Below are 20,076 nucleotides of genomic sequence, written 5' to 3'. Positions count from 1 at the left end.
TTCTCTCGAAACAAATGAAAGTCTCTATAAATAGCATGAGACTTCAGACTCTCAATCTCACCCTCAGAGCGGCTGATTCTTTGCAGGAGGCATCATGGCTAGACAGTAAGTACGACACAAGAAGGTATTAACAGTCAGGTCAACGCGTCAACCTCATACATCCACCACTGGCTGCTCATCTTCTAATAGACGCAACTTCTAACAAAAACTATGTTTTCTCTAGTACAGCGTCTGCATCTGAAGTTCTTAGTCGAGATGAAGCTGCTTTTGTGGCTATTGATTTTAAGAAATAATTTTATACATGTTGAAAAAAAAAAAAATTAGATTGAGACGAACTTAGTAATGAAGGCGGTGTACATTGCACTTATATTTGCAGTGGAAACAAAATTTTGCTTCTGAAACAGATAGATGTAGCTGTCTGCAATGGCAACACAGATTTTCTATATATAGTGGCGCTATATATATATATATATATATATATATATATATATATATATATATATATATAATTATGTATATGTAGATGATGATGAGATATATATATATCTATAGATATATATAAATATTGATATATAGAGATACAAACAGGGATTCTCTGCACTCTCCAAACACACAATTAATGCTATACTAACTACTTTTCTATATTAAAAACAGAATGTTAGTTCCACATATTGCAATATATGTTAAGCTGACCAACTCACGCCAAAGTCTTCCCATTCTGGTCAGTCCTAACATGATCAACTGCTATGCTATCTTATCTGGGTTTAAGGCTTACCTGCAGACAGCTTTTTAAAGGCAAGTCTTTCCCTAGCACTAGCAGCCATGGGAGACCTGGGACTCACCTGACACAATGAATTAATTAATTGAAAGAGTCGGGTGCAAGTTGATCAGCTTAACATATATTGCAATATGCGGAACTAACATTCCCTGTTTTTAATATAGAAAAGTATTTAGTACAGCATTAATTATGTGTATGGAGAGTGCAGAGTATCCCAGTTTTTCATCTATACAATGTGGGCAACCCCTTCTTGCACCCCAGTCTGTACATGGTGAGTGCAGATGATCTATTAATTTTTTGTGTGTGTGTATATATATATATATAGTGCAAAAGATGGTGGTGCTCTCGCCAATACTTCAATGAACTGGACAGTGTATTATGTAGTGTATTATGTAGTGTATTATGTAGCCATAGCAATGAATAAAAGTATTGGGATAGAAATTTAGATGTTTTTTTATGGCTACATAAAATAAACTTTCCTGTTTTTAATGAATATATAATATTAATATATAATATTTATATGTATGAACGCTGTTAGTAGCTCTTTTATAGACGTAGTGATGTTGCTTACCACATTTTTACTCGTTACCTACCTGATTATAGGCCACAATCTTCTGTATTATCAAATCCGAGCTTCCCATAGACTGGTTCACTGTAGGATTTTTTTATGTGCTAAGAATAAAATCTGCATTTAAAAAACAAAATAACCTCCCCCAGTAAATCACTATCTTATCTAAAATGTGTGTAGTTTTATATAAATAGTAGGAAAACATTATCACAAGGTTATAAAAAAAAAAAAGTTGGATTATAAATTTAGTGGCTATTTAGCAGAATGCAGGAGGTCGGAGCTTAATGTGCTTGATACAACTAAATACATCTTGATTTCTCAGACCTGATCCTTCATTCACTGATGTTGTTAATTCAAGTGCTTGATAAAGACATCTGCATTGGGGGTGAGGTCTGTTTTGTCCTGAATTTCCATTCAGGAATCTTGGTTAGATTTGTACTCTCTGTAATATAGTTATACCAGAATAGATTGTAAACCATGTTTTTTGTTGTTGGGTTTTTTTTATTCACAATTTACAATTATTGTTATGTGCAATTTTTAAAACTCCAAAATTAAAGTGATCCCTTTCTAAAACGGAAAAGTGGAGATGTTGCCCATAGCAACCAATCAGAATCTAGCTGTCATTCATTTAGTACATTATAGAACATGGTAGCTAGATTCTGATTGGTTGCTATGGGCAACATCTCCACTTTTTCCTTTTTGGATTTTTTAGTAAATCTACCCCTTAATCCACTCATTGTGTATCTTGTGTCTAAGTATTATAGGAGAACTATAATGGAGATATTGAGATAAAGGGAACTACATGGCTTATTCAGTAAAGGAGATGATGGTCTCTACAGTAGGTCAATATGGAAATATAGGGACATTTCCAAGGACAAATCTTCAAAACCTGGGACGGTTTCTGTTAACCTTACACATTTGGTAACCATGAAAATTATTTCAAAAAACAGGCTTACCAGTTTGGGGATAGGATTTAAAAAATAATATTTTGGGTGGAGCTACCTTTTATATCTAATTAATGAAGGGGGAGAACTTTTCCCCCATGTAGATTACATTTCCTGTATGTAAGTGGACTGTGTGATGTGATTATTTTGTAGTGTGGAGCATCCTGCCGGTGGGTACAAGAAGCTGTTTGAGACAGTGGAGGAGCTGGCTACCCCAATGAGTGTGCATGTGACCGGTGAGTCCGTTTGATTCTGCAATGGTATGGTGTACTCAAAATGGTTTCTTCCATGTCTTGTCAAAGGACTCAGAAATCAGAAATCCTTAACTGGAATATGATTAAGTCATAGGAAATAGGAATATTTAATTTATTTATGAATTTGGCTACATTTGTTTTTCTATTTCAAGTCTCGTGGTGTATATCAGAGGGATCATGTGAATTGTTCAGGAAAGATATCATAGATCGTTGCCTCTGATATATCTCTAGAGATCTTTCAGGTGCCCAACTAGACTTTCTCCTCACCACTAGGCGTACGTGCGGGGCAGGGGAAAGGGGGACATTTTCTGCTTCCCTGTCAGACTGGAAATGTGGCTATGACATCATAGCCACACCCCCAGAGTGTCACTGACATGAGGGAGTGGCACCCGGCAGCTTGAGTTAAGAAGTAGCAGTGGTTTCTACAGGGGTGGCGCAGGGAAAATAAATATACTTCATGGGTGACCTTTTTAGATGCCCCCCCCCCTAAACTATGACCCCCTGGCAATTGCCCTGTATGTAGAACTTTTAAGGCAATGGTTTTCTCGCTAACAGGAAAAATGCTCTGAAATTGAAAATGAAGTTGCTCTCCGTAGTCGTTATTATTTTGCTGCATGAAAAACTCTCATGTGACCACTAACAGAACTGAGTTTGTGTTACAAGATAATGGGAATTTCTAATTGCCCCTATTTGTAACAAATATTGGACAGCAGATGTAATAGAGTAGATATTGGTCGCGATTCATTAAGTAATGTAAATCCCGATATGTGCTGTATATTGCGTGAAATGGTATAAATGCTCAGAAATGGATTATACGCCAGTGCATGCAATTCATCGTCAAACTCAAAGGACGTTTACGACTGCCCAAGATTTTAAGGGAGGAACGGGGGAGGTGAAGGGGCGTAGGCAATTTACAGTAAGGGCGTGCCAAGGTCAAGTGCGCACACATCCGTCCCATTCAAGCTCTGGGCATCTCTCAGGTGTTTTTTAGCCTTATCACTTGCACCAGCTACAGGTCTGGTGTAAGTGACGGTGATGACGGATGTGTATGCAGCTAGAACATGTGTTTGCAAGTAAAAGAAACGGTAAAAATGCATTTTATGTACAGTGTTCCGTAATAACAACTTGATAAATTTATTTCATGGGGAAAAAACATTTTTTTTTATGAATTTTTATTAATGATTATAGTATTAACAGGTGTTAATGTCATTTTTTTTTTCCTGTGCGTTCTGATGCAATTTTTTTTAATTATTATTTTTTTTAAATCACAAATTGCGATCACTTTCCATTCCTTGATGAATCAGGCCCAGTGAGTGACTTTCATTTTGTACATTGAAGTTTTCACATCTCTCCTATGGTTTGTCTATCTCCATTCACTCTCGGATAGGTCGTTTACCCCCGTGGTTGTCCGGAAGTCTGTTGAGGTGCGGCCCTGGGCTGTTCGAAGTTGGCTCAGAGCAGTTTTACCACTTGTTTGATGGGCAAGCTCTGCTCCACAAGTTTGAGTTTAAAGAGGGTCATGTCACATATCATCGCAGGTAGGTGTGACCTTTATCTTGCAGATCTTCTCTTCTCATCAATGTTTAATGTGGTACCTACTCCTGAAACTGGATTAAAAACAGTTTTAAATCGTCCTAAATTATAAAATAAAGTAAAATTAGAACACCATTTGAATGTCCTTGTATGGTATATCCAACAGAAGTGGTACACTAGCAGGTAGAATGGACGAGTCTAAATTCTCAGACAATTGTTTGTTTCGGATGATTAATGTCTATGTTTTACTGAGCATATATTGAAAAATGGAAATTAAATACCACCTGCCATATACGTCAGGGGCAGATCTAGAAAACTGGTGTACCCGGGGCGATTTAGGTAGGGGGGGGGCGATTTAGGTAGGGGGGGGGGGCGATTTAGGCCCTGCCCCTTTCTAGCATCTTAGGCTGCCGACGGCTGCACACTATGTGCAGGTCCGTCCAGCCGTGACAGGCAGGGACAGTGTGCTGCCCGGCTGCTCTGATTGTGTTTTAAACAGTCAGAGCAGCCGGGCAGCACACTGTCCCTGCCTGTCACGGCTGGACGGACCTGCACATACTGTGCAGCCGTCGGCAGCAAGTGTCTGCTAGGGGGGGCGATCGCCCCGATCGCCCCCCCCCCCTGGATCCGCCACTGATATACGTACAGTAGAAGGATCTGATTGGCTGCATTTACAGTAACTCGATTTTGTCACTAGCTTCTAAGAAGCTGATTGGCTGTATTTCTTAGTACCCCAGTGATGTCACTAGCTTCTATTGAGCTAATTGGCTGCATTCTCAGTACCTCTGTCGGAAAAAGTATGTGAACTTCTCAGTAACTAGTGTGACCCCCCTTAAGCAGCACGGATTTTAATCAAGCGCTTACGGTAATTTTTTATCATTCCGCACATCGACTTGAAGGAATTTTGGCCCATTCTTCCTTACAGAACTACTTAAACTCATGGATGTCGGTCAGCTTTCTTGCATGAACACCCCAATTCAGGCCCTGCCCTAACATTTTGATTGGATTAGGGTCTGGGCCATTCCAACACGCAAAATTTCTTCTGCTTCAACCATTATCTGTAGACTGACTTTTGTGTTTAGGGTTGTTGTCTCGCTGCAAGACCCAAATTCTATTGAGCTTCAGTTTATGGACGGATATCCTGATATTCTCCAGTAGGATTTCTAACAATCCAGAATCCATGGTTCCTTGGCAGGCTGTCCTGGTCTGGTGGCAGCTTCACAGTTGGGATTGATGTTCCTATGCTGAAATGCAGTGTTTGGTTTTCTCCAAACATAACATTTCTCAATTAAGCCCCATAAGTTCTATTCTAGACTCATCCATTCACAGAACATTCTTCCATAGTCTACTGGCTCATCCTGGTGGTCTTTAGCGATGTTCTTGGAGAGTAGTGGCATTCTCCTGGCTGTTGTTCCATGCACACAATTCTTGTTCAGTGTTTGCCTGATGGAGAACTAATGAACTCTGATATTAGCCAGTGCAAGAGAGAACTGCAGAACCATGGATGTTACTCTGGGGTTCCTCAAAATCTCCGGGATCACTATATGCCTTGCGCTTGGACAACCGCTCTTGGGGAGAGTAACAATGATGGATTTTCTCCAATTGGACACTATCTGCCTCATCGTGGATTGGTGAAGCCCAAAGTCTTTAGAAATCCTTTTTCCAGCCTGGTGAGCATTGTAAACTCTTTTTCTGAAGTACTCAGGAACGTCTTTGCTGGCTTGTGTTCACATACCTATGTGGTGAAGACCAGTCTTTGGTAGTGAAGACCCAGGTTTATACCCGATTGTCATCCCATTGATTGACTCTCCTGACCTTAATCCAATTGAAAGGAAGCAGGACCTGAAGCAAGATAAGAAGACCCACCTACAACATTCCTCCAAGCCAATGTGCGGGACAATTGCCGTAGACATTTCAGTGAAGTCATTGTTGCTCAAGGAAGACACACCAGTTACCGAAAGCATAGGTGTTGATCAATATATTAATGAAAAAGTATATAATGTTTAATTTATTGGGATCTCTTTAGTTTTCTGACTTATATGAATATCTGAACACATTTAAGGTCCTAATAATGCAGAAATTCAGAAAATTCTAAAGAGTTCACAAACTTTCTAGCACCTCTCTGAAATTGAATCATAAGTTTAAGTGCTATTGGTAATATCCTACAAACCCGCTACTAATTAGCCACTAGGTGTGACTGTGTCTATGGGGGTTAATATTATTGATTTATAAAGCGGAAACCTCTTTTTCCTCTTGTGCAGAGTAAATCATACATATCGTGCATTATGACGTTCCCATAAACTTTATTATTTACATAATTGAGAGATAATAACAATGAGAATCCTGCTCCAAAAGTGCTTACAATCTCATTGGCATTTACTAAAGATATGTAGTAACCCATAGCAACCAACACACCTGCCACCAGTCATCAAAAAGAAGGTGTGGCCTACCTGGCAATGGGAGTGGCCACACATAATGGGTGTGGTTTAGGCAGGTCTGGGAATCGGTGTTGCAGATCTCCGCTATACTGGTCATTTGGGCACTCTCACCCCGGCCCCTGGGCATGCTCCCGGACAAGTAGCTCCTAGCACAACACAAGGCAACGTTCAGCAGAAATATTTTGCTTGTTAATTCACTCTGAGCGTGCAACATTGCAGAGGTGTAGCGCATGTTTTGGTGCACCATACATGTAGGTTGCATGATCAACCCATAGCTTTGACCCACACCGTATAGAACGCTTTAGGGTTTTAATTTTCTTCACAGCACGTCCCACATCCCACGCATTTTGCAATAAGCAGCACAGGCCCGAAATGCATCTTTTAGAATTTGCCACTGCTTACAATGCAGTAATTAAAACCAGTCGCAAGCCGGACACTAAACCGCAATGTAATACAACATAAACCATCATGATATTGTACCGTATGCCTGGCTGCAGGTTTGTAAAGACTGACGCCTACGTCCGAGCAATGACTGAGAAGAGGATCGTAATCACAGAATTTGGCACCTTTGCTTTCCCCGACCCCTGTAAGAATATATTTTCCAGGTGAGTGAGGAACACGCTGTGTACGGAAACATGCCACATGCCATCAGTGACCATTGTAATGATATATTTGGTGCGCAGGTTTTTTTCATACTTCAAAGGCATCGAAGTGACGGACAACGCCCTGGTGAACGTATATCCGGTGGGTGAGGACTTTTACGCCTGCACAGAAACCAATTACATAACAAAGGTCAATCCGGAGACGCTAGAAACCATTAAAAAGGTACTTTATGCGTGTGTTTATTTTGAGGTTTATTTTCCAACCATTGGGCTGGGTATCAAATTTCTTTTTATTGCAGTCATCCTGAGACTGCTAAGTGACATGACACCTGAAACACCTCTGGAGACCTGCAAACAGAGTCATATAGACATCCCCAAAAACCATGTTTTAGGATTTAATACAATGCAGAAATTTTTAACTCCTTAAGAATTTTTAACACCGAAAATGAGGAGAATAATTTATTACTGTCTAAAACGTATTACTCAAAGTTTTATGGTCTTTCTTTCTTTGTGTGATACTTTCGTTTGCTAAATAACATTTTGTGACCAGCCTCTTTATCAGTCATCATTCGGTGAATCATTTATACTGTTTTGCTATATTTTATATGCAGTAATTATTAAGGTAATAAGACTTTGAGTGTGTCTACAAATTTGAAATGATAATTTTATGATGTCTAATATATATAACAGATTGCTCATATAATTAAATGTCACTGCAGCGGCAGTAAACATTGGCGTGTGATTCATCACCAGTAACCTTGCAGCTTGTTGTTTGACTTTCAGGTGGATCTTTGTAAGTACATCTCCATCAACGGCGTCACGGCGCATCCGCATATCGAAAATGACGGCACGGTTTACAATATCGGAAACTGTTTTGGGAAGAATTTCGCCATCGCTTACAATCTCATCAAAATCCCCCCTCTGCAGGAAGGTGTGTAATCATGTATAGGCCATAATGGCCAAACTGTCAGTAAATTTACTATCAGTCAGTAAAAGAAGAAAATAGTAACCTTTTTACCTGACAGTACTAAACATTGCATAGAATTTAGTTTTATTTTCTGTCCCTGGATATTACCATCATGATACATTTTAGAATCACAATTTGCCAGTGAAATTGTTGGCTGTTGGTAATTTGTAAAATTGTTAGCAGATGATATTTTCAAGGGTTGTCAATGATATTAAAAAAAAACCAAAAAACTAAAATTCAGGAAGTTATCAGAATAGTTGTTTGAGATAAAGCTTAGATCCTGCCGGATGGATTTCTTCCTATGCACATTAGAATTAGGTGCGGGAAGTGAGATGTAGATGAGTGTTCCTGCCGACTCTCTTGGAATATCCAGGAAGCTCCCAAGAGGGTCTGTAACTCTACTGGACGGTGGGAGATGTGCAAAACGTTATCATATGGTGGTGGAAGCCTTCAGAGATGCTTATCACATCTCGTGCCCACAGATAATGCATTTCCCTAGTACCCTCCCTTCTAACCCCCTCTTGGGATCATTAATCCCTCCCCCCCCCCTCTTGGGATCCTTAGACCCCCTCCCCCCCCTCTTGGGATCCTTAGCCCCCCTCCCCTGGGATCCTTAACCCCCTCTCCCCCTCTTGGGATCATTAACCCCCTTCCCTCCACCTCTCTTGGGATCCTTAACCCCCCCCCCCTCCCCCTCTCTTGGGATCCTTAACCCCCCCTCCCCCTCTCTTGGGATCCTTAACCTCCCTCCCCCTCTCTTGGGATCCTTAACCCCCCCTCCCCCTCTCTTGGGATCCTTAACCTCCCTCCCCCTCTCTTGGGATCCTTAACCCCCCCTCCCCCTCTCTTGGGATCCTTAACCTCCCTCCCCCTCTCTTGGGATCCTTAACCCCACTCCCCCTCTCTTGGGATCCTTAACCCCACTCCCCCTCTCTTGGGATCCTGACCCTTGACATCCTCCCCTCTCCCTTATTTAAAATAACAAATTCTATGGGGCTTTTAATTTCTTATGCTGCCTTTATTGTTGTTACACAGAAACACCAATTTATTTATCAGCACGGTGGCTCAGTGGTTAGCACTTCTGCCTCAGAGCGCTGGGGTCATGAGTTCGATTCCCGACCATGGCCTTATCTGTGTGGAGTTTGTATGTTCTCCCGGTGTTTGCATGGGTTTCCTCTGGGTGCTCCGGTTTCCTCCCACATTCCAAAAACATACTGGTAGGTTAATTGGCTGCTATTAAATTGACCCTAGTCTCTCTCTGTCTGTGTCTCTGTATGTTGGGGAATTTAGACTGTAAGCCCCAATGGGGCAGGGATTGATGTGAGTGAGTTCTTTGTACAGCGCTGCGGAATTAGTGGCGCTATATATATATATATATATATAATATATATATATATATATATAGCTAATGATGATTTATTAATTTATATATGTGGAAATGCAGGGATAATAAGCATTGCATTCAGCAGAAAATAAGCTGAAAGACAGAAAAATGTAATTATTTGCGAATATATTTCACATGATCTTTGTCTTGTAATTCTCCTAGTACTAGAAATCCTTTGTAAATAATAAACTCTTAAAATTTTCAACTTGGGGGTGTAATTTGCATTGGGTTGTGTCCCTCTGTGGAGGATTTGATTGAGGGGACTGCGCGCCCCACACCTTCGGTCAAACTCTACATATCGTGTGGCTACAAATGTTTTCTAGCAGACTATGTGTGTGTGTGTTTGTGTGTATAGTTGTTTTAAAGCACAGGTAAAGGGACACAAGGGGTGTGGCCTAACAGTTTGTGGGTGGTGCTTACAGTATAGAACTTCTCACATATAATTAATGGATTTGTTAAAGTCTCACATATAATTAATGGATTTGTTAAAGTAAAAAAGGATTAACATTATTATTTAACGCATAGTAATCCTGGTTTTGTGTTTCAGACAAAGAAGATCCAGTAACAAAGTCCAAGGTTGTTGTCCAGTTTCCTTGCAGTGACAGGTTCACCCCATCCTACGTCCACAGGTAACGTCCGCAGCCTCTGTGTAATTCCTACATGTCACAGTTCTGTTGTCAGAAACCAAATAAAGTGCATAAATCAGGAGTCACCAGCAGGTGGCAGCAGCGAGAACTAAGAAAACAATTCCGTGTATTCAAATCAGTTTGAAAAGGAGATACCGTATTTAACCCTAACATCACTATCGTTTATTTACAAAGCACTGACATATTACACAGCGCTGTACATTTGAGGGGATCATGACACAAACAAATGACACACAATGGCATGAAACAGGAAGTAAAGATGGTCCTGACCATATGAGCTTACAATCTAAGAGGTATGGGGGGCGCAGGATACAGAAGGTATAACAATTGGTGGGGGAATGTACGTGTAATTTTTATTAGGCAGTAGCATTATCAAAATTCAATAAATAAAGCAGTGATTGACGATTGGCATTTCTGCACAGCGATCAGTGGTGTAGTTAATTTTTCTGAAAAAATTAGTAGATTCCTGTAAATTCTCCAACGCGAGGTGTCTCCGTGGATGTTCCATAACGCGCCGAATTGTATGTTCCCCTATGTTTAAATACCTTGGAGACTGGGGGCTAATTGATTTCCCCAGTGTCACACATCATAATGCTTCACCCATGAAAACACAAAATATTTTTAGCCTTGCATCATTCTATTCTTTACTTTTTTGCACTATTGCGACCGGAAAAAAGGCACATACGTTATTTCGCCATAAAAAAGTACAACCGTGAAAAGTCCAGATCTATACATTCCGTACAATATTTTCGATTGCTTGAAAAAAATCTCCTGAATCTGCTTCGAACACTTTAAGTAGCAAAAAGATTCAGGGACAGTGGGATTCAAGAACAAATATGTTTAAATTGAACTGTTAGCCATAAGTAATGAACATTTTATTCAAAAAAATAATAACAAAATACTGATTTTTAAAGCCAGCAAAACTGTTCGCTATGAAATTCCGCCACCAATATTGTCATCGTAAAGTATCTCTCGCGATAGCTATTCTGTTACTGTCATCTCAGGATGGCATTATCAGAAAAGACTATGGAATAAAAAAAAACTATTGATTAAATAAATATATATTTATTTTTATTTTTTAGCACAGGTGTCTTGGCCAGTTTCTCACCGACATTGCATGTGTGCCAAAAACACAAGTGCAAACCGCAAGTGAAAAGGCATACAAAAGGTTTTGATATGCGGTATGCCTGTTCTTATGTGCCGGTAATGGTCACATGTGTTAGTGAATGTGTCCAGATACAAGAAGCACAGAGTTTTTCCGATTTATTTCAATGGCCCATTTATTTCAATGGCCCATTTATTTCAATAGCCCATTCATTTCGATAGCTCTACTAAACTGGAAACCAGCATCAGCCTAGACAGGCCGGGGGAAGGTCACACAATAACCAGGAAACCGTCAGCACAGGGTCCTCCTGTTGTAGTTGAAACCAGCAGCACCTTGGTCAGCGCAGGACTGTGGCCCCTATGGGGTGGTGGAAAATGTGCAACATGCTGCCTCTACCAGTCTTATGCTGAAAAGTGATGGGGTTCTTCTTGGCTCTCTGGGTTGTGGGCACTGGGGATAATGGAAAAGACTGGGACCCTTGGAAAGAGGTCTCCCAATACCAAAATAGTAAAAAAAACAAAACACATTTTTAATACTTTATTTGAATAGAACATTCCCCAAGCCCTCGTTCACCAATATATTATAAAATAAAATCTCCTCTTTTCACTCCTCATATAATAGGAAATTCTCCGGTCTTTGTAATATAATGTGATTGTCACCTCTCTTCCAGCTTCGGGATGTCATCAAATTATTTCGTTTTCGTAGAGCAACCTGTGAAGATCAATCTGTTCAAGTTCCTGTCTTCTTGGAGTATCTGGGGAGCAAATTACATGGATTGCTTCGAGTCTCATGAAACAATGGGCGTAAGTTGAAACATTACGATCTGTTCTCGAGTGCTCTCTCCTTCCTCTTGTGCTGCATTGTTATAATCCAGAGGTGTCCTGTCTGAAAGTCGGGGCCCCAGTGGGACAGAGAACTGTGTTGTTGTGTCTCCTGGTAGTCAGATATGCAATACATACTATTGGAGTCTACCTCTTTTTGGAGTCCCTTTGGGTCCTAGGACAATGGCACACTGCCACTTGGGGTCCCTAGCTTAAAAAAATAAAAATAAATCACAAACACAGTTGAGCATTACTGGAATGATTCATTCTTCCTGTATCAGTTTAAATGATACACTAAACCAACTGTAGATTTGAGAACTCAAAATTAATTAGCTTTGTCTTTTTCAGTAAAGAATTAAATCACAAAAATTCATACTCATTGATTCATTTTGTTTTTTTCTAATCTGGCAAACTTACTTTAACACGTAATAATGGTCCAATGGCCAAATGCATCAATTTGGGCGTTATCTATTCAGCTTTTAACAATTTTAACTCCCACAGGACGACCACATTTTGCATGTTCCGCGTTCCAAAAATTCAACTGCAAACAACCAATTACTCTTTGCATTAAACTGTACACTGCACTTAAAATATACACTGATCTGATGTAAGCCAGCAGAAGGCTTATGAGCTGCTACTTTAATTTATTTTAATTATTTGGCACCCTCAATTGAAGGGATTCTTCTTAAAATTTGATTGAAAAAAATGATTAAAGTTGGTGAACAAAATCAATACGTGGCCAGGTTAAGTCATTAAGTAACTGGTACAGCTGGTTGTATATTATGTCCATGTTTCTTCTGTTAGGGCAGTTCCGGACAGATGCTTTAGAATGCTGCGGTGCAGCGTTTATTGAAGAGAACGCTGTGAATGGGCAATGCTGTTCCCATCACTTCATAATGATCCCAAAAACCGTTTTGTTGACTGGGGAACAGCATTTCCCATTAACCGTCATGATACCCTCTCTGAGATATGATTTCCTGGTCAGAAAATCGCATCATTCTAAAGCTCCCATTTGACACAGGGCATAGGAGGTATAAAATCATTGAGCTCGGACTTTTCCAGCTAGCAGAACAGCCAATGTAGGAAACCGGTCTAACATGTTACATGTGTGTGACTCTCCTGTGTTGTGTAGGTGTGGATGCACGTTGCAGAGAAACACACAGGAGAATATCTCAATATAAAGTACAGGACGTCGGCCTTCAACATCTTCCACCACATTAATACGTATGAAGACAATGGATTTTTGATAGTGGACCTGTGTTGCTGGAAGGGGTAATGTCATCTATGTAACTATCCCGCAATGTGAGCTAAGACACCAAATAGATAGGAGACCTCTAGAGACCTTCAGCAGATGGTGGTTTGTTCAATAAGAACTACACCAAGCCCCAGTTTTGGGGAGTACGTGCGTCTTTGTCCTAATTTGTAGCCCTCCTACTTTGCTGATTTTTAACTGAATGTGGCCCCAATGCTGTGATGTATTACCTACATTATGGGGATTATATCTTGCTTAATAGTGGAATTATGACCTTTCTATCTGTATCTAAATTTATAGCAGGTTGTCTAAATGTAAAGTTATATAAACAAATTTATTACAAATATAATTTTAGCCTAAAGTTCACAAAATAGAAGAAGAGATGTATTTAAACCTGAAATAACACATAATTTATTCCAGTAGATTTTTTGTTGAACCAAAACGGTTTTCACCAAACATTACATAGGTATTATGGCCATAAGTGTAATGGACATTTTTATTTGAATTTGTCCACAAACTCTATTTTTTGTGCCATCTTCTCTGTTCCGTTCCATCTCTTCGCTGTGTCTCCCAGCAGGACTCATGGCTGAAGAGTCTTAAATTGAATTAGAATATCCTGTAACCCCCCCACTATCACACCGCATACACAATACAGGAAATGAGGCGCTATAACCCCTCAGATCAAAGTTTAAAACTGTTTCTTTTTGTAGGAACAAGTAAACTATTGACCGAATTGATGATTAATAAAATACTGAAAGCATTTACTGGCTGGGGTACATGAAGACTGGAGTTGAGAAATCTGTTGCTCTAAATAATACATTAAGTCAATGTCTCATTATTATACAGGTTTCCATCATCTGTAATTCAGCGACATAACTATGCTCAGATAAGGGGAGGATTCAGTTAGCCGCGAGGTCCAGCTGCGCACATTGTCGGCCAACACGGCAGAGAATCTCCACTCGATTTTCTCCTCGCACCTCTATCGGACATGAGGGAAGATGATTGGAGGTTTGAGAGAGAACATTGAGGCGACGTGTCTCTGCGGACTGCTCCGGCACCTCGCCGCTAATTGACTCCTCCCATAGAGTCTAACTGACAATGATGAGATACATAGTTTAGTAAGACAATCATTTCTGAAAACCACTATATAGTACTTTACAAGTAACTCTTACTCTCACTGTTGCAGTTTTGAATTTATCTACAATTATTTGTATCTGGCCAACTTGCGTGAAAACTGGGAGGAAGTTAAAAAGCTTGCGGAGAAAGCTCCTCAGCCTGAAGTCCGCAGATACATCCTGCCCCTGGATATCCAGAAGGTAACGTAACCCCTCCGATACCTCGATAAAGTTATACCGCCACAGCTTCCTGGAAAGATCTAAACCATAATTGTCGAGACTGCTGGGTTTAGTGGAGCTCTCCCAGAACAGCGGGATACTGCCCACTTCACAGTGAATCACGGCGCAACTACGCAATAATGTGAGTTGCTGCATTGCACAGGGGGGGGCCGTGATGAAGTGATTTGCGTCGTCACGCCCCCTCACTTGTCCCTTGGACCTATAAGGGGATATAATAGGCAGAATTATATAAATTGACATATATTTCCCCGCTATGTGAGATGTCATGATCTTGGCATTACTTCCATGCTCCAATTGTGGAACCAGCCGCCTTTTCCGTAGAGGCTGTAATCCTCCGCGAGGAGGGTTTACGCTTTCCTTCGGAGAGGGCGAGGGATGATTGTGAGCCATGAGGTACATCTGCCTCCTCTCCCTTTCAGTGACTCAATGACCTTATTTCCCCCCAGAATGACGTAGGAAAGAACTTGGTGTCTCTACCGTACACAACGGCCACAGCGACCCTGCGCAGCGACGACACCATCTGGCTGGAACCGGAGGTTCTCTTCTCGGGTCCTCGACAAGGTTTGTACCTCTTATAAACCGTTACTAAAGTGGCCTTGTTGTCCCTACGTAAAACCAAACGGTCATCTAACGATCTGTCTCGTTGTAATGATGGTAAAGAACCATTAATCAAACTACTTGGGCTGAATGACAGAACTAGAGATGTTTGACATTGTTAGGGAATTTAGACTGTAAGCTCCAATGGGGCAGGGACTGATGGGAGTGAGTTCTCTGTACAGCGCTGCGGAATTAGTGGCGCTATATAAATAGCCGATGATAATTGTATTTACTTTGAAGTGTGCACACTATTGTTCTCTGCGATCAGCAATTTTAAAACGTAAGCACACGTGATGGTTTTATTCCCCAGTTTAGTGGTGTCAGAGTTATAGAGCCTGATTCAGAGTGAGACGTGCGCCCGTTTGCATAGCTGTTTTTCCGCACTGCGCATGCGCAAAGTGAACCGTGCAGCTGCGGCTATTCAGACCTGACACTTTTTGCCACTCACGCCTCCTTACGCCTGAAGAAGAGGGAGGAGGTGCTCTAACGTTGGCAATGTAAGGGCGTGTTCCAGCAACTTCGTACAGATTCAGACTGAGATGTAGTCACAGTTACAACTGTAAAAGAGGTTCTATTTTCGGATGGTCAAGGGGCAGATGTAAGTAGTGGATGATGAACACGAACACCTGAGCGGTTTGTAATTATATATTTGTGAATGATTCGCAGAAGCTTATTGAGACTTTAGTAGTCACTTGGCCATAGATTAGGATTAGCCAAGTGTGTTGTAGCAAAAACAATTTTTTCTTGTACGTGTGTTCCTGCCGTATTAGTTCAGTTATTCAACTTTAAATTATGCTTCATAGCAATTGCGCTCATAATATATATAATATAAAATGTTTTCAAGTTGGATGTAAGAGTCTGAGCGGTGTCTGTTTTCAGGCAGATGCATCTTCGGCGATGGATACGGCGCACATACGCATACACGCGCTATGCACATTTTTTAATCACAAGTTGCGCTTACACCTGCGTTCCCCTCTGAATCAGATCCATATTGTCCAGATGTTGCTGCATGTATAGACCCAAAATGATTGTCCACACTGATCGAAATGTAATAGGATCAAACAGTTTGAACAGTTGCGGACAAATCCTTTTACGTACAAACATTTGTGGTGTGTTTAGGGCAAAATATGTTTTTCAATTACACGTTACACTTACTGTCTGTTACTGCTCCTATATTCACCTTATATGTCAGGGTGTAGTTGGCTATCTGCACGGCCGCTATGAATATTCATGACTATTAAGGAGAGCGAGAACCACCCAAGTACTGTCAGGAGCATGCTCAGTGCGCACCTGGGAAACATCCTGTGACATCATCCAGCTGCCAGCTTTCAGTACATTGGCTCTGAGTGATCACATGACATCAGTGTCACAGGAGCTTCTGCCCTCACCAGCAGATAATACAGTGTAAAGGGCCACAATACACCACAATTATCAAATATGACCCAGGAAGGTAATATACCCTGACGTTACACTGCAGCTGTGTTAAACATTAAGTATGACCTCCCCACTGCTTGACAACTGCAATTCCTCACATATCTTTGGGACCGTCACTGATAGAATCTGATCTAATAGCTAAGAAGGTCATTTTACAAAGTATGTCCTGTGTGCGCTTCAAGACGAGTTGGTTTTCCACTGGTGCGCTTCAGTGGTCTGTAGTCTGTAAACTGCACGACAAGTACACTTTAATGTCTGGCCACTGGGTGGCGCTGTTCTACTGCCATCATGTAACCGCAGAAGTGAAATAATCATTATGTCAAATGTTCTCTGTATACAAAGATGTTTGTCTAGGAGAATATTTTAAATAACATACGAGTATGATTTAGTTTCAAATGTAAAATATCTCAGAACTACTCATTATGTCATTATCTCAACAGCCTTTGAATTTCCACAAATCAACTATAAAAAGCATGGCGGCCAAAACTATTCCTACGCGTATGGACTGGGACTGAACAACTTTATTCCAGACAGAGTGAGAATACGCAGCGTTCTGTTTCCTACATAGTATAACTGACATATACCTCTCGTAGTATACCTGGCATATACCTGCCGTAGTATAACTGGCATAGTATACATGTATAACTGGCATACACCTGGCGTAGTATAACTGGCACAGTATGCCTGGCTGGAGTACTCACAGAGTTGTTAGTGGATAATAAATATCTTTGGCCTTTTATAGCTTTCCAAACTGAACGTCAAGACGAAAGAGACTTGGGTATGGCAAGAACCCAACACCTACCCATCCGAACCTATATTTGTTGCATCCCCGGACGCCCTAGAGGAAGACGACGGTAATAATAAAGACAATTATCATCAATTATGTTTTAGAGTTTAAAAAATATCAATAGGTCACATTTCAGTTGCTTAATATAACTTTTTTTTTTTTGCTATCCTGCTTGTACCACTCGGCTTCACCGGCATAGAGGGGAGAGGCACAATTTGTGCTGATGTCACTGAAACTGCTGGGAGCAAACAGCTTAAGCAAAAAAAGAAAGTCAAAACAGTTTCTAAAATTGTTTTGCTACAAAATGCTCAAGGTTGTGAACCCTACGTAACAGAGATGAACAACAAACCATCTTATCAATTGGGGGATAGAAAAAAACAACAAAACATATTGGATGTATGTTTCATATATATACACGCGTGACACCACAATTTTCCTACAGCAGTTTGACAGGAGCCTCATATGAGAGTCAGTGCTGCTCCCATGTAGCCAGTCTGAGCATCCTAAATGTTAACCCCCAGGAGCTGGCTGGATTTAAATACTCTGTGCTGCTGTGCACAAGTCAGTAGTCTTTTCACAGCTTCACTCCCACAATAAAACGAACCAGGAAGTGGTTGGCTTAGATCTTCATTACAGGCCACTCAGTTTTCTTATACGTTTCTGATCAACAGATCTCAATACAAGGTTTTTACACCGTGCAAACACCAACAGGACTACACTATGAGCTAATTCTCATATAATCGTGAACCTTCACAAATAACTTGTGGTCTTTCTGTGCAATAACATTTCATGGACCATGATCTCTGTGGTTATTGCAGAAATAGACTAGTCCCAAGGACATCTGAGAGAGTTCCTGGTTTTCTTTCCGTAAAACAACTTATTTCAAAATACAGAGTTCAGCAGATTTAATTTGATACATTTAAAATTACATTAATCAATATAACACAAATGTCTGAACTAAGATTCTTGTTTGGGGGTCTATCTGCTATACTGATGTTCTGTAGACCTGACCTCTGCCCGTCCTGCTTATCCCGTTTTAAAGGGAATGGTACCAATAGTTACCTCTGACCTTTGACAAAACGCATGAACATTTTTATTTTTTTCATCAAGTCAAAAGGCAAGTTCCTGTAATTTATTTTGCTGATGTAGCTGTAAGGAAGACTTCAGTTTTTGCATTATTGCTTGTTGTGATAATCATTGTGTAATATTTCATATACACTAGTCACCATTTTTTGTACCGCAGGGGTGATACTAAGCGTGGCCATCTGCCCGGGGGTGGGACACAAGCCCTCGTTCCTGCTGATTCTGGATGCCAAGGATATGAGCGAAATCGCCAGAGCGGAGGTCGACACCAACATCCCGGTCACGTTTCACGGACTGTTCAAGAGAGACTAAATAACGCCACTCATATGGAGGTCGCTAAATCTAACTCCAAGATTGAACAATGTACAAAACGGTGGCGTGCCAGCGCGGTGTATCGTAACTTTACTGGAACCTCGCGCAGCTGGGACGTTGGCGCACTCAGCCGCTGTCTGCTTCACGTTACTGCCGCGGCTGCGAGTCCGTGGCCATGAGCAGATCACACGTATGGAGGGAAGAAACATGGCCAAGTTATTCTGTAGAAACTAGACCTGTCCACTGATTGTAGTCAGCACGTGATGTTAGTTTAATTCTGGTTGCTAATAAATGTATTTTGCATTACGGCGATTATTGAACTTGGACTTCCAGGTCAATCTTAAATATACTTGTGATACAAGGACGTGAAGTTTGCTCTATTGTTACTCATCGCCGTTGTATTATCAACTTCCTGTGGTCACTGTCCATCATGCACCAGGCCTGCACCACCTGTGAAACTACTATCCCCCTTCATGTCCTGTTAGGAATGCTGGGACTTGTAGTGCTGCTACAGCTGGAGAGCCTCAAGCTCCCCTACCTCTAACACAACATGCATTTATTAAAATAAATAAGATGATTCATGTTCTCACAAACGAGGGGAAAAGAAAGATAACAGGTGGTGTTAAATGACTGAATTGTAACATCGCTAATGCAATGAAGTGACTTAGTTTGGTGGAAAGGTCTCTAGATAATGTTTGTTCTCCGTGTAATTATACTTTTACAAAAAGTATTATAGCTATATAGCAAAATATCAAGCAATTAGCCATCTGCAACCAGGAACTCAGAACTAAACTCCAGGGGGTAAATGTATTAACTTCCGATTTTTGCAAGTCGCCGCTATTCGGTAAGTTGCAGTGAAAATTTAAAGGGCCATTGGCTTTAAAGGCAAAATAATGTCTTTAAAGCCATTGCCGCTTTAAATTTTCACTGCAAACTCACCGAATAGCGGCGACTTGCAAAAATCGGAAGTTAATACATTTACCCCCAGGGATTGCTGGTCATTGTAGCTCACTGTATCACACGGCGTCCGCAAACCACCATTTCAGGATGAAAATTGTGTGCTAAACACAAATACACATCGTTCTTTAAACTCTTTACAATACTAACCTGGAATTTTCATATTTCACCCTTCAACTTTCACAGATCTGTTTAAATCGAGTGTCAACTATCTCTGTTTGTCTATAGGATAAAGGGTAGAGGATACTTTAACGGTGA

The 20,076-nt window shown here is 40.8% G+C and overlaps 1 protein-coding gene across 2 annotated transcripts; it reads left to right on the top strand.

The window, feature by feature from the left end:
* On the top strand, window positions 1-19,173 carry RPE65 (retinoid isomerohydrolase RPE65). 2 transcript variants are annotated; one of them, XM_075181886.1, is made up of 14 exons: window positions 1-105; window positions 2,444-2,526; window positions 3,932-4,082; window positions 7,013-7,120; window positions 7,199-7,259; window positions 7,901-8,048; window positions 10,016-10,097; window positions 11,891-12,023; window positions 13,174-13,313; window positions 14,480-14,609; window positions 15,095-15,209; window positions 17,120-17,214; window positions 17,422-17,533; window positions 18,710-19,173. In XM_075181886.1, the coding sequence occupies exons 1-14, from the start codon at window positions 95-97 to the stop codon at window positions 18,859-18,861; spliced, it is 1,521 nt and encodes a 506-aa protein (XP_075037987.1). In that variant the 5' UTR covers window positions 1-94; the 3' UTR covers window positions 18,862-19,173. The 2 variants fall into 2 exon arrangements, with proteins under 2 accessions (XP_075037987.1, XP_075037986.1); XM_075181885.1 differs by having other exon boundaries at window positions 7,199-7,340.
* The last annotated feature ends 903 nt before the right edge of the window (window positions 19,174-20,076 follow it).

This window comes from Mixophyes fleayi, chromosome 8 (assembly GCF_038048845.1).
Source record: "Mixophyes fleayi isolate aMixFle1 chromosome 8, aMixFle1.hap1, whole genome shotgun sequence".
Classification (NCBI taxonomy): Eukaryota; Metazoa; Chordata; class Amphibia; order Anura; family Limnodynastidae; genus Mixophyes; species Mixophyes fleayi.
The sequence above is the reverse complement of the archived record's forward strand: the minus strand, read 5'-3'. Positions and strand labels throughout refer to the sequence as shown.

Bases quoted from the DNA above. Each gene is read 5' to 3' on its own strand.
- RPE65 (XM_075181885.1), top strand. The intron at 8,049-10,015 runs GTGTGTAATCAT...TTTGTGTTTCAG, and splicing joins AATCCCCCCTCTGCAGGAAG to ACAAAGAAGATCCAGTAACA. The intron at 13,314-14,479 runs GTAATGTCATCT...TCACTGTTGCAG, and splicing joins GACCTGTGTTGCTGGAAGGG to TTTTGAATTTATCTACAATT.